This window comes from Rhyacophila brunnea, unplaced genomic scaffold (genome assembly GCF_057557595.1).
Source record: "Rhyacophila brunnea isolate RB1 unplaced genomic scaffold, BYU_Rbru_1.0 scaffold_6, whole genome shotgun sequence".
NCBI lineage: Eukaryota > Metazoa > Arthropoda > Insecta > Trichoptera > Rhyacophilidae > Rhyacophila > Rhyacophila brunnea.
The window spans coordinates 37315591-37331827 of record NW_028233276.1 but is presented as its reverse complement, the minus strand read 5'-3'; the positions used below and the strand labels follow the sequence as shown (position 1 = coordinate 37331827).

The window sequence follows — 16237 nt, the reverse complement described above, 5'->3', positions numbered from 1 at the left end:
TTATACTCCCAAAAATATTGTAAATACTTTCAGTTCCCGTGAAAGATCCACTATTTTGTATTTCAGAAAGGATACCAATTGTTTAAATAAAATACTGTCATCTTTAAAAAAATATTTATTTCAATAAGCTTTCATAATTTGAATGTAATATTATTACAAAATTACAACCAATATTATTACAGACTTCATTATCATATTCAATTTTACAAATTTTGTTCATGACCAACATAAAAATTAACAGAAAAATGGAAAATGTATGAATATCAACAAAAAAAAACTATGTCTGTTCCATAATAATGTTTTCACCATAATTTTCCATAAACAATAATAATTGTAATTCTTTAAAATATAAGAAATTTCGTGAACTCTACATGTACATAATATTATTATGTATCCAGTGAATCAGACGGCATGTCAATAAACATTGACCATAAAAATTTAAAAATGCAAAGACGGCATATCAATAAACATTGACCATAAAAATTTAAAAACGCAATTTAACATTCAAAAGCATAAAAGTGTGAATCCTGTATGAAAGGTGTTAATTTAAGCACAATATGAAACATCTAATCGCAGATGCCCATAGACTCACACATACGAAATAAATTATGTCATAGTGTGTGTGTAATATATGAGTTGCGTGTATCATACTGACAGAACTGAGCTCGAAACATATAAGAAAAAAAAATTGAAAATCGATATAAAATTTTATCATAATATTATCATGTATTATAGCGCTTGTACACGTGCATGGATTTACTAGCAACAATAGTGTGTAAATTACAGTATCGTGATAATAGCTATTTACACTGAATGTCTCACCAATCTCATTCTTCAAAGGTAAGCGAGACACGTTGTCATTTTATGGTGCTATTTGACAGGTTGTGAAAATTGGTAAACGTCAAAATACTCTGCGTGACATATTTTTTCATTCATATTTTTTCTGGGAGGTTCATCACTATTATTCCACTACGCATGCGCATACGTCATGCAAGTAGAAAATTCAGAAGCCGCTAAACTTTTTGTTCCATGCATGCAGTCTTGCAACATGCACGATAATACGTGTTTACATTCTTGCATTTTATAATTATGGTCGCAACAATACGTACTGCCACCAGTAAATCCATTCACGTGTAAACGGGCTATCAGGCTGCAAATTTGAAAGATGATATTTTCCTGAGTCACTCACAAATAAATTTAAACATGATTTGACAATTTTATTATTCATAGTTATAGAAAACAAAAAAACTTAATTAACAAGTAAAAAATGTTATGTACTATATATAAATAAACAATTAACAATGACTAGTTAACAAAATTCACAAGTAAATTAAAAATTCATTATAATTAAGTATTGCAAAATCTTGGTCTTGTGAAAAATGTAAATAGAAACTGTTGACTAAATTAATTATCAAAGACTAAAAATTGAATGCTTTTATTTGACAAAATGTCACTTACAAATATTTTACGATAGACGTAAACAATGAAGTAACAAACAATTAAAAGGTTAATATCATGGGGGTTCTGCCAAAAATTGGTAAGTCGATAATTTAGATATTTACGAGTTACGGATTGTGTAAAAAAATTCAAGATCACCCGATATATTATAGAATATGCACATAAAACCCAAAGAAATTAGTATTATGCCTGATTTTAGAGGGCATGTCAAACATTCAAATTGCAATTAAGTACTCCATAACATGATATCGAGACTTAAGGCTATACCTCAGTTGATGCATGGTCTAAAAAGATCGTGGCTAGGCTAGAAATATAATTTGTCATATAAATCCGACATGCGTCCATTTAATGTTCTTTTTATTGTTCTATTAGTAACAATGATAATATATTCATTGACATGTTTTCTTTTTCAAGTAAATGGGTAACATTTTTTAGTCATCTTTACACGATTTAAGAATTAATACCCCCGTCGCCATCACGAAACAAATTGACGTGTTCACAGCTCGACTTTCGCTCTCCGATTGCCAGCGAGTCCAAAATTTCGTTGCACCTATAGTTGAAAATTATTTGCCGTTTCACTGAAGTACCGTCTTAACAACTTTTGACAGTAAAACCCCACAATCTCATTTTGAGAAGTTATGTGGTGTAAAAATGTCTAGAAAGATTTCTTTGTTTTACATATTGAAACTGGACCCATTGGTAGTAAAACAATACAGAAAATTAGAAACTGTGTTTGACAAGACAAGATAATGACTTATTATCATGATGTAATGACAATACTTTCAAAAATTAACAAGACAAAATATTAAAAATTATCTTTCACTGAAATATAATATCATAAACATTTTTTTGAATACACCCAATCCATCAACTTCTTAGGGGCATTTATTTACGTGACAACACCTGATGTCTGCAGAGTATACATATCTGAAAAGATTGTTTATAAGACAAATCATAAAAAACATTTACATATGTCTATTAAACAATATAATTTTACAGAGGCACACAGTATAATTCTAGAGTACATATTAATACATAATAATATGTGATATATCATTGGATACTGATTTAATTGACACAATAAATTTTATATGTAATTTAATTTCTTATACTTTTGAGGTCTTATTCGTATGCCAAACACACGAGTGCCGAAAAAAAATCATAAGCATAGACCCAGGCGGGAGAAGACCAGAGTAAGAAGAACCTGTTAGAGCTGCATGTCCAGAATTAAGAAGAGGAAAAAAAACTAGTACATAAGATGTTTTGATCGATGTACAATTAGGCCTTGCAAATTTTGAGCGTGCATTTCTGAACACATATGAGATTTGAGTTTTATTGTTTCTATGTTTTCAATAAGTGTTTTTTTTGTATTTTAGTAGATTTAAAGGTAATTGCTGTTGAGTTTATGGAAATAGTAAAAGAAAACAATACAATTGAACAATTTGTGATATTAGAAACTAGATGGCGTATAACAGCTGTTATTTGCGAAATAAGTAAGATGGCCGATGACAATAATCTAACACTAAGTAACTATTGAAATTCACAGTGATTGTTGTATCAAAGTAGTAAATATTAGCAAATGGATGGTAAATCTTAAGCACATTTTCTCATACAAAACAATATGTATTCCAAAAACCAAGTCATTGTTAACTAATTGCAGATATCGCAGCCCTGGTTGGAGACTGCTGAAGGCCAAAAATAATAAAATTCTCAATTTAGGTTTAAGCACCATTTAGAGAAAAAAAAATTTCTGCATAGGATCCATTTTCACATCAAACTCAATCTGAACAAAACTGAATTTGCTCCGATATTGTATTTTCACTGAAAGAGGACAATATCACTAGAGGACAGCAGCGAAGACTCCATACTAGGCAATTATTTAAACCCCACCTTTTTAAAAAAAAATATATTTTTAATTGTCTGACATCTGTCTGTAGCTATGTATTATAAATTGATTGCCTGCTTGTCTAATCAATCGACACTTATGTGGTACTAATTCTAGTACATAACCAGCTTTGACATTTCGCACATACATACATATGGTTACACACGTATTGTAAAAAGCACAGACAAGTCTAAACCAGTGTCATACTATCAGGTGACCCGAGGCTGTAGGTGTTTAAGCCTAAGGCCGCATCCAGACACGTGTAATGTAACACGAATTTGTCGTCCATACGTAGCTACGATCTTTACATGTAATGCTCGTAGCGACGTTCGCGCTGATCCATCGGCTGTCAGTTTTTGACACGAACACAAAGGCGCTCGCAGTGCTCGATAATTCAAACAAAAACAGGATTCACATCGAGATCGTGTGCCGTCCATACAATTCGCGTTACATTAAATGTAGTCTGGACCCGGCACAACAGGTGCTCCAGTGCTTAGAGATACATTAATTTTTGCAACATTCATTTGGGTGAGCTGGATCCTATGCCAAATAGCCTCGCAGTCAAAACATCCAACTATCATGACATTTCAATTTTCTAGCCTGAGTTTGAATCGGATTATTTTTTTTTTTAAATCTATTTCAGTGCCTGTTGTCTTTTTTAATAGGTAAAATATAATATTTTTTGTTCAGTAAAACGCTGAAGATGTACAAAATTCAAGTACTGTAAATATGGCAATTTTTTTACTCGTCTACTACAGTCTACCTACCTTCAACAGACTCTATTCGCCACTGATATCAATGCAGTAATATTACAATAAACAGTTTGATAATGTGTCTTAGAATAATTATCACCAAAGTTTATATTATTAAACACATATTATTACATATTTATGACACTAGAATCTTGTGACGAAAGAGATAGGGTTGCAATATAAATAGATTTGAAAATGCTGATACAAATTTGGATATTGAAAACGGAAACAAAATGTAAGGATTGGCTCTCATTTGGCAAAGTATTCTACATAATATATTGTAAAATTGTCACATAGAAAAATACACTATCATAAATTATTACATATTATGTATTGGCATTTAGACCATCACTTAACTATGTAGTCACAGCTTTTAACACTTGGTAACATAAGCGTAATGTTTTTAATTATATACCTTATAAGCGTACATATCAATAAAATATTTATTCGCATTTAAGGCATGGGTGTAAGTGTTATCTCTTATAAATAGGATAAATTATTACAATCAAGTACAAGTATAATGAATTATTATTGAATTACAGCAAAATCTTATTTTGATTCATATTTCGTGACAAAAAAACGATGATATCAATTTACAAGTATTCAAAAAAACCATGTTAAATATTTATCAATATTATGTTAAACTTTTCAAAGAATCATGCTAAACATATTTACATAATTTAATTTTTTATATAATGTAACTGATCATAAACAAGTATTGAAATACATGATCTAAATTTGTAGCCAAATATGTGGTTAACATAAAAAAAATGAAATGGTTAGAATAGGTAATGTGCACTTTACTAGGCAACCAATATAAAAGTTATAAATAATTTGAAATGGCCTATTCATTTTCACCATAAAATAGATCCAAATTAAATATAATTATAATAAGTAACTAACATAATGTCATTTTTCTCTACTTAAAAAATAGGAACCATTTTGATTTACATTTTAAGAAACATTTCAAATAAGAATATTTAACAAGCCATTCTGGAGATTGGATTAATTATTAGTATGCGATGAAGAAAACTATGCTGTAAAGAAAACCAAAGCCTATGGACTGGCACAAATGATAGGAAATTGAGTTTACTATATTTGTGGTGATATTCCTTATATCGATAGGATAGCGTATGGATAGGGTATGACCAGTTTTTACTGAAATCGAGTAATACATACAATACTGGACATGCAACATATACACACTTAGTCAGCATTTCTTAACATATGGGTCGATTGGTATATTTAGTGGGTCGCGAAATATTCTCAACAAAACAATATTCTGGCAACACTGTTCAACGTTGACGTTTCACGCGATCGCAGTGGTCAAAACTAATAATTTCTTTTGAGACATTCTCTTCTTTCGATTCTCTGTTACCATTATATAGTCTGCTTATATTAAAGTACTCAAATAATAGTAATGAAATAGACTGCAGCCAGAAGAAGACCTAAGACGCAGCCTGTCTAATATAACACCAAACTTTGATGTGCTCTCAAAGCTTATCAAAGCCAAGGTTCACATTAATAGGATCAAATGTTATTTACCAAATATTTAGTATTATTAAAATAAATTTAATTTTTGTCAGTACATGCTATTTTATTTATTTAATTTGGGTCGCGAACCAAAATTATTACCCTAAACTGGATCGCAGATCAAAAAGGTTAAGAAACGCTGCACTAAGCCAATGATATTATGATGCCGCAAATTATAAATATTGCATAAGTACTTATTAATAATACTATGTATGTAGTTGACTCCACAAATACAAATGTCAGTTGAATCACTTTAATTCTCAAGCTATATATTATACAAAAATACTAGAATAATTTATAAATATTATAAACTTAATTGAAGAATCTTTTTTGTTTTGAGCAAGCAAAATAACATAGACTTAATTCTATAAACAGCTGGATGGAGAGGCCTAGAAACCGGAAAGGACCGGAGCGAGATAGGGGTCGATGGAGGGCGTTTGTGCAGGAGACCAAATCCCATTTAAAATAGAATAAACCAACATTCTTACAAATTACAATCTCAAATTAATTTTAACATTTCTAAACTTTGGTAAGAATTTAAAATAACAATGAGCAAGATCAAAAATGTTTTAATTACTTACAATAAAAAAATATTCTAATCACAACACTTCTCTTTTGCAAATTGGGAGCCACCACAGTTGTATGTATATGACCACCTACTATTTCAATCAAATAATTAATTCACAATAAATCAAGAAATATACAATTTATAGTAACCATGAGATACTATTTTCTATTTACATAATAACATAGATAAGCGTAAAATTCAAATGCCTAATGGATGCAAAAAGTTTGATCAATGATTGCTATGTGCTAGGGACATTAAGATGTATTAATTAATTAGTCATATGCAATAATGATCTGATTACAATAATTAGCTCTTCCTGCGCATCTATTATATAGACAAGGGTGCTATCAGTGGTTATCAGGGGTAGTTTATCATATTTATGTATTGAGGTATTATAATTGTTACAATAAATTAACCGGCTAAACCAGGGGTAATCAATCTGAACCCTACCGCCCACTAGTGGGCGTTCCAGCTTTCATGGTGGGCGGTAGGGGTTTTAAAAACATTTTCATCATGTTTTCATAAAATTTCCTGTGACAGAAAACACACTATTCGTATCACCCTCGCATAAGTTTACTTCACGTTACATAAGTGAAACTAAATGGCTCTATAGTGCGACCGCAAACAAAAGAGCCTCGTCCCAGAATAGCCATATAGTACAAGTCTCCATTCATCATTAACTATAATAATTCGAGCTGTAAACAATGATAGAATGTTTGAAACCATTACTGTGGGCGGTTAGAAAATTTTACTACTAACAGAGATACAAAAGTGGGTGGTAGGTATAAAAAGGTTGACTACCCATGGTCTAAACTGTCGAAAGTCAAAACTGTCTATCTTGCTCTAAAAGTTAACAAAGCCAACAGAGGTGCTGTTACAACATAACACTTTTAAACAGTTCAGACGGTTAACTTATTGTAACAATTATAATAGGTACGAGGGTGGGTCAATAAGTCCTTAGAAAAGCCGACAGGTGGCGCGACTAGTACTGTAAGCGGTTTGTTTTCATGCAGCGGCACTACCGATTCAGTATGCTGCGAAGTTTCAATCAGATTGGTCGGGTTGTTGTGTGTTTCTCGTACATTTAAAAAAAAAATTTGCTTGTGGAAAATGGAAAAATGGAAAATGGAGAAAATTGAGTTTAGAGCTGTTATTAAACATTTTAATATAAAAGGGTTAACAGCAAAGGAAATAAAAAATGAGTTGGATTTAGTTCACGGCGTATCTGCTCCTTCACTTGCAACTATTTATAACTGGTTAAATGAATTTAAACGTGGTCGTACATCAACAAAGGATGAACCACGCTCAGGACGTCCTGTAGAGGTGACTACACCAGAAATGATCAATAAAATCCACGATATGGTGTTAAGTGACCGAAGATTAAAGTTGAGTGAGATAATTGAGGTTACAGGGATCTCAAAAGGTAGCGTCATTTCTATTTTACATGACAAATTGGGCATGAAAAATATTTCTGCAAGATGGGTGCCGCGTTTGCTCACAGTCGACAATAAACGCAATAGGGTGGTGGCCTCTAAAGCCCTGTTGTCGCTCATGCAACGCAATCCGGATAAATTTTTTCGTCGCTTTGTGACTGTAGATGAAACATGGATACACCACTATACTCCCGAGACGAAAGAACAGTCAAAGCAGTGGATTGCGAAGGCAAACCATGTCCAAAGAAGGTGAAAACCGTAAAATCAGCTGGTAAGGTTATGGCTACTGTATTTTGGGATGCACGTGAAATTATTTTCGTTGACTATTTGGAAAAAGGAAAAACAATAACAGGGGATTATTATGCATCTTTATTGGACCAGCTAAAAAACAAAATTGAAGAAAAACGGCCTCATTTAAACAGGAAAAAAATCCTCTTTCATCAGGACAATGCCCGTGTTCACACATGTTTACGATCAATGGCTAAAATTGGAGAATTGAAGTTCGAATTGGTCGACCACCCACCGTATTCGCCAGATTTAGCCCCCAGTGACTTTTTCCTTTTCCCAAACTTAAAAAAATGGCTAAGTGGACAACGTTTTTTTTCAAATGAAGAAGTCATCGATCGGACAAATGCTTATTTTGAGGACCTTCCAAAAACTTATTTTTCTGACGGTTTAAAAAAAACTTGAGAAACGTCTAACCAAGTGTATTGAGCTCCAAGGAGATTATGTTGAGAAATAAAAAAAAAATACAAAAATAAAAACTGTTTTAATGCTTTTTTCTAAGGAATTATTGACCCACCCTCGTACATCAATAGATAAATATGATAAACTACCCTCAATAGCCGCCGATAGCAGCCTTGTGTATGGAATAAATGCGCTGTAGTGGAATTAAATCATTTATGAATTCAAAGATAACAGATATACTAAAAAATCTTGTATGTATTTGTAATATAGCTATGATTTTTATTTTGATTACAGATATCTAGAAGGCACTCTGACATTAAAGACATTTTTTTCATTTCCATATTATCAACGTTTCAAAATGATTTGAATTTTTAAACGTATACTTTTATCAAATGATGGCATTCTTAATATCGACAAAATAGAAAATGGCAGAAATATCATGGGAGGCGTATCGTATATGGAAGGTATGATGAAATACATGAAAGATGGAAAATAGGTAAACACCTACAGATACACACACAGATTCAAGTTGATTTGCATCAATATTTATGACAAAACAATCTTACAACGCTAACTTAATAACACAGACCAGGAATCATGGGGCAAAAGGGCGAATCTATAAAAACACACTATGTACACGGCCGCCGCTCAAAAAATGATTAGTCCGCCATAATGGTTATCAAAAATAAAATTTACAATACCTACATTCATTGAACACTGTAGCTGCCCTGCCACTGAACAATGCCAGTATTTGAGAAAAACAAGTAAAATTTTTTGAATGCTGTAATCACATGAAAATTACGAGACTATGTAATAGTTACTGAGATTTTAATATGTTTTTTATAAACCAGCTGTTTTCTTGAAATTCTCATAAATCTCAAAAACATTAAAAAAAATCAATCCTTAAATTCCAAGATTACACCATTTTCATTCCAAAGAATTTGAAATCAACAAATTGAGCAGGATCCTCTAAACGCAAACCCTAGTAAACAGATTGTGATTACCTAAAAACTTGTATGAGATGATTACAATCCTTCAAATGCAGCGTTTAAATTTCAGAAATTTGCACTCATCGGGTCGAGTCATCCATATTATATTATGATGTCGCGTCCTAAGGGGGGAAGGGGGTCTGATATAATGTGATATTTGTGTTGAAGGTGACGTGGGGCATTGTAGAAAATATGACATAATTATTCCATTAGAACATTATGCAGAAATCAAATCGTTCGAAATGATTTTCGAAAATGTGTTGTAATTTAGATGGGAGAGGTAAAAGATTTTGTGACAATGCGTGACAGTCAAAAAATAACGAATATTGTCCGATGTCATTTATGGATGACTCCATATCACAACAAAACTATGTGAACGCATTATTTTCAAAAAAAAATAATTTAAAGATGTGTTTTTCTAGATGTACCCTTTTGACACTAAGCCCACAAGATTTGTATACAATTTTATTACTATGTACAAAAACTAAAGTAAATATCATGTATCTGGACTATCAATTGAATCTCTACGCCTCTTTTTACCGACACTCTCTGGAGAACTCTTTCCGGTGGCATATCCTTGGTCTTCTGTGCTGTCCGAGCGTTGTCTCTTTTGACTATCACATTTGGTCATCATCATTCTAAAATAACAAACATCAGTTAAGCCAAAACGTAACCAACTGTGTAGGCCAATATCATCTAGTTGGTGAACTAACTTACCCCATATATATTTAAAAAATAGTTATACTTGACGAAACAACTTTAAAAATACCAAATTGTATGTTAGTGAAATTCCCCAATACTCTCAAATTTACGAATATTGAATAGTTGACTTTTATCACCAAGGCTTCTTTCATCTGCGTAAATGGTCTACCTATTTTTTTAAATAATCCAAGTTTCACACTACACACGTATGCTACTTGATATTATGTGACATAATATGAAATTGGAGGTTGTGAATTCGAGAATTTTCAAGAAATAATCAGAAAGCTTGATTCACATCTCTCGAGATATTTTTTCTATGAAATCTCAAGAATTTTTCACCACATAATATTATGTACATTGAATATACAATCTGTGAGATCTACAAAATGGAACCTCGAGAAATCAAATAAAGAAATTCTTAAGAATCAAATATTCTTTAATTCTTGAATTCTCAAATTTCAAGAATCAAAAAATTCAAGATATCTCAGGCTTTAATAGAAACAGTTATTTTAGGATGTGAAATTTCCTAGTATTAAAGAAATAATTTCACTCTTTTATACTTTATTAAATACCAACAATGGTGACTACAATGGACGTTGCTCCTGGCTGAGAAATCAAATAGATTTCTTAGTAAGTATTTCCAAATAGGTAATTAAATATCTGACCGAAATAAACATTCCCTTTCTCCAACAAGAGATGACATCAAAAGTGTACCTATTCTGAAATGGGTAGGTACACACATCAGTATATTTCTCAATAATTTTGAAAAATCAGACTCAGTAGAAAAGAATGAATGATTCAGTTAATTTGCATAAATAACATTAAATTTGGAGCATAGCCAACTAAGTCATAGAATATATCAGTAAAACAATTTTATAGAAATGAGATATTTTTATGAAAAAGCTTAGGAATAATTACCTAGTAAGTAAAGTAGAAAGCTGATGTAAATCATCTGCAGTATATTTGGATATCTGTTGTAGGGGCTCCGGCCAATCGTGGAGGCCTTGGAAGGTACGAGCTGCGTGAACACACGATGCAGCCACAAGGGATGGAGGCATTTTACAAAGGCGCATATCTGAAATTAATATTTAAACATTTTATATGTTGCACGACCTGGGAAAATCTTAACATCGATGAGTCACTGCAGCTTTGTCTTTGTCCTGTGGCAATTGTATCGATTCACAAGCATTTAGAAAATTGTAAGGAAACTTATTTATGCCCAATGACTAAATTAGTCTCGTCTACTCACGAGCAATTTTCAACCATAAATAACCACAGTACACATCAATTCAGATACCTATTTGATCATTTTGACAATTGTTTTGATTCTCTTATAACGTGTTTGTTTTGCTGGACCAGTGATTCCAAACCAGTAATGCGGAACCCTAAGCTCAGTCGCACATTGAAAATCGTCTCGTCCAGGATAATAGTCATAAATGAAAACTGAGTGCAACATGCAACTTTCTTAACTGCGTATAGCAAGGCATTGCGAGGACAGTGACGAAACTCGCCAAGCCAAAATAAATGACAAAGTGCAACATTTTGGGATTGGGCTGCATATCAGGTGAAAATAGTTGCATCTGCCTCCAGATGTTTTTTTCAAACTAAAAAGTCTGCAATCTGCGGTGCTCCATTTGGCAACATGTGTTTTGTGAATAACGATGACGTCACATTGACGTATTCGACACGTTGCGGGCGAGACGAGTTTTGATGTGAGAGTCGGCTAAAGGTAGATACCTATATCTAGAAACCTTTTTGCTATTAGACTAAAAGTAAGCATTTTACCTGCATTTAAGTAATGGACTGTTGGAAAGTTGAGCTTCTTTAGGTTTAGATATCGCATCATAGTAGGTACCTACTAATTATTGATTACTAACCCAACCGGCAGTGACATAACATGCTGGTAGCAGGCAGGTAATGCGTTGCTTAAGGCAAGACATTTTATGAGGGCGTTATATTAAGGAAGGGATACAATTACAAACTTTTGATGGTAGATTACGTAAAGGTTACAAAACTGTCTGTAAAAAGTAAAATAAATGTAAATGTTCAAATAATGAATAACATTCGAGCGATAAACATACAGCGGAATCAAGAGACAAAGTAATTTGGTGCCTTCGCAGGCAATCGTTTACCATATTCGTTGAGTCTGGCAAGAATGGAAACAGAATTATAATTTCACATCTTCTGCTTTTTCCTCGAAGATGTGTGTAACGTAACAACCAGACTTCACATTGCCGACCATGGTTGGCCAAATTCAGGGCTCAATTGTAATATGCTGATTCAATAATATTCACACTTACAATGTTTACAAATTAAAAAAATATATATTTTACTACGAACATCTTTTACCGTAAAAAAAAAAATAATTTGTAGTCGTAATGTAATATGAAATGTCAGCAATTTTTTTGTGAGAAATATGATTACTCATCACCAAGTTTTGGTGACAACCACCTCAATTTTACCTAATGAAACGTATTATTTTATTGATGATTATAATATCATCAAATCAACATAATTTAGAATGATTTAATGGATCCCAATGTCATTTGGAACAGCCTCAAAGACATACCTACATTTATTATTATATATTAGAAAAATCCTTTAATAAATCTTGACCAAATGGGATTTTTCTAATAAGTAGGTATGTTTCTAAAGCTGTTCTAAATGATGTGCATATATTTGATGAATCTTGTGTATAAATAAAATTAATTTAAAAAAGTACATAATGTTTATCGAACCTGACAGTGTTAAATGCAGGAATGTCTTGACCCTATTTTTGGTGAGCAGCTTAAATCGTTCAAATGTCAAATTTATTCGATTGCCATGCTGGCTGCACCATTGAGCAAACTCTTCACCGGAGACCAGAGAGGTCATGAAGAATTCACTGAAAGTGGAAGCGGTGGGCGCACACAGGTCCCAGTGGATGTGTTGAAGAACTTTCCACTCTAGAACTCGGAGTAGCTCCGGCTGGATCACTTCTGCGTTTATCTCTTCGCACAACTCAGCGAAGCGAGGCACCCGGTGGCCTTTAACTTCAAATTTGGCTGAAAAAAAAATTAAGCATTTGTTTTTACTCAAGATAAAGTGATATTGCATAACCAAAATAAGATAATATTAAAATTATCGTGATAAAAATTACTGTATCTTTATATTTGTGAAATCATTACCATCTCATCTTATCAGCTTATAAGATCACACCTAAATATCCGACAATTTAAACAATCAATAAGTTGACCTTAAAATGTAATGGTGTAGTAGAGACAGAGTGCACCGGGACTTCTACAGAGAGTTGTCATCAATACAGTCAAACTTGGTTATTACGATCACGGAAATAGCGAGATCTCGGATGTAATGAGGAAACATTCGTCGACATTTTAATTTATGATTTTCTCCATACATTTATTCACTTTTATAACGAGCTACTTCTCATATGGTATACCGAGCAAAACTGTTTGTGTCGATCGTTTAAAAATAACATTTTCAACCCTAAGCAATAAAATCCGACCGGGCAGTTAACTAGACTGATGCCGCCTGGATCGGATTACGTTTATGACACTAATTAAGTGTCTAAGTACCTAATTGGTGTTTTCGCCGACAACATTGAAAAAGTATCCACACATATGGTTGAAATTGCATGTAAAAAATCCAAGCTTTGTGAAGTCAGTAGGTGCCTACCAGCGCCGGCGGCTTCGAGTTGGACTGTAGTTCCACCGACTACTGCTGAGAGGTATGCAGCCATGATATAATAAAAGATATGTCTATAATAATTATTTCTAGCTTTATAATTTTTCTTTCGTCCACAGACGACTTTACACCATGCGACACAATATCATTTCAGCTATCTCCCAGGCTGACATTTTCAATTTTTTATGGTATAAACAAATAATAAAATAAATCGACATGCATAATTATACAAGAATTTCCAATATCATCAAGTATGAAAGAATATTACCTGCAATTAATAAACAAACTAAGGCAACATGGAGCAGGCGGTCAAAATGAATATCATGAGCGTCCATGAAAACATCAAGGAGCCGCACAGCAATATGTAGAACCCGTCCACCGAGAGAAAGTCTGGACGCCACTCGGCGCAGTTCCATTATTAGAAATCCTCGATATTTTATCTGGGAAGAGAGAAATTAGTTTTATTTAAATTCTTTGACAAGATATTTTCTCTCAACTCATCGATTCTCTCGTTCCTGTAATAAGGTCGATCACAAAGTCTGCTCAAAGCCAGGCATTATAGGTTCAATGTGGATCGCGATCTAGTCAGTTTGCATGTAATGTCATTGAGCATGTAATGAGCAGATTAATGGATTGACGAACTGAATTCAATTCATCAACTGCTCTTTACACCCTCAATCTGAATCGCGATCATGGATTAAACTGACTTAATCATAATTAAGACAGAACGTCTAATATCTGTCTAACACATAGAATATGAAGATACTTAAACAGACTTTCAGGAATATTTTAAACTCATTCAATCAAGCCGTTGGGTGACTATTTACAAGGAAATTTGAAAGCCATTCAATAAACCCATCGGGTTCATGCAAAAACAGATGTGAATTTAACCCAATCACTAGATACTGGCCTGTAACCCAGCCCAGTAGGCTAGGTATGTCAAAAAATTGTCAATACTTTCTTTCGATATGATACCGATAGCAGGTATTGATGTTTTCTTTCAATATGACATCCCTAAATAACCATGACCAAACTCATATTAAACAGTAATAGATTAATTTCACAACACTGATGCAATATGACAAAAAATGCTTTTATTATGAACAATAATTTGATCTGTTTTGATGATTCCTATTTACTGTTTATATACATACCTATCTAATGAGAAGTTTATCTACATACAATCCTTGGTGTGCCTGATGGCTTGTGTGTCTGGCTTGATGTTTGTTTATATTTATAAATTACCAGCGATTTTCGCCCTTGTTGCATCATTCGCGATTATTAATTTTATTAAATACCAACTGGCTCTATTAGTTTTCTTAAATAAGAAAGACTGACACGTAAGTAAATATGCGCAGTTTATGTTTTGAAATTTCAAAAAAGATTACAAATTAAAAACAATCTGAAAACCAACCTGCGGGGACGCCAATGAAATGACCGGTCGCAGCTTTTCTTTTTTTCTCAAGGTCTCCAGAAAATGTTCAGCGTAGTCAGACTGCCAGCATTCGACGAAGAACGATTCCTGAATTAAATAAACTGCATTCATTGCCAAACTCCGACATAAAATAATACAATAATACCCATGCGGCTGTCATTGTTATGAAAATCCAATTGAAATATTTTTCAACTTACGGGCTCACGCTGCACGGGGACACCTGCCCATGGTTTTTTGGCTGACGGGACGTCCATATCAGTACTGTCTCCGGGCTTTTTCCCATTATTACTTCCCCACTCCATTTGAATGAGAAATAATAAAACTCACAGGCAAAATTAATCGCCGAAATCAATCGGATGTCACCAACTTTTTACACAAGATTTTTGGATTACGGGCATTCGTGGTATATTTTGACGGCGCCGCCATGCGCTATCGCAAGTGAGAACTTTCGTACTGAAACTGAAACACGTGGGAAAACGCTCGAATTTGATAGCAACTCGTATAGAACTACAAACTTATCTGGAGAATAAGATGGGGGAGCTACTGTCGAAAACTACCCAATCACGACTCGTAACTGGCAAGATTTGACTTTCGGATGACGTTTTTCAATATGGCGTCCTATGGTAGTTCGTAGTTCCATTTTTGGCCATTCTCCAAATATTTGTAGGTCTGTAGCAGACAACAACTTCTTTGACATGCAATAATAGTCTTTCTACCAATGGACAATAAAATACTACGCGACGGCGCTTCTTACGTTACAATTTTGACGTATACTTTCCGGTACTAGCGAAGAAAAATTATGACAACGTAGGTAATGTACCTACCTAATATACATATTATGTATTTAAGTAGGTAGCGTAAAATCAAAACACTGGAAAATAATAAAATTGATTAAAATAATAGTATTAAAATTGTTGATTTTTAAACCAATGTAACATAAATTACCTATCTCATATACCTAATTATAATACTTAGAAGATTAAAAAGAAAAAAACAACAATAATTACGTTGGTAGGTATTATGACTAAGTCTACTTGGATAGGAATAATAAAATTAGTATGAAGATGTCTCATCCAAGTGGCAGCTGCATACTATTTATTCCTATCCAAGT

At 33.1% G+C, this 16237-nt stretch overlaps 1 protein-coding gene across 1 annotated transcript; it reads right to left on the bottom strand.

Annotated features, from left to right (window-relative positions):
• Window positions 1–7924: 7924 nt before the first annotated feature.
• Window positions 7925–15582, bottom strand: LOC147065650 (cyclin-J-like). Its single transcript, XM_085956737.1, has 6 exons — window positions 15324–15582; window positions 15106–15213; window positions 13960–14131; window positions 12746–13051; window positions 10926–11082; window positions 7925–9943 (listed from the first exon to the last, which is right to left on the bottom strand). Exons 1-6 carry the CDS (start codon window positions 15426–15428, stop codon window positions 9802–9804), a joined length of 990 nt encoding a protein of 329 aa, XP_085812863.1. The 5' UTR covers window positions 15429–15582; the 3' UTR covers window positions 7925–9801.
• Window positions 15583–16237: the final 655 nt, after the last annotated feature.

Excerpts from the sequence above, each read along its gene's own strand:
- LOC147065650 (XM_085956737.1), bottom strand. The coding sequence starts at position 15,428 with ATGGAGTGGGGAAGTAATAATGGGAAAAAGCCCGGAGACAGTACTGAT. Across the intron at positions 15,214-15,323 it reads TCCCCGTGCAGCGTGAGCCC|GAATCGTTCTTCGTCGAATG; the intron begins GTAAGTTGAAAA and ends TATTTAATTCAG. Across the intron at positions 9,944-10,925 it reads CTTTCTACTTTACTTACTAG|AATGATGATGACCAAATGTG; the intron begins GTAATTATTCCT and ends TTGTTATTTTAG.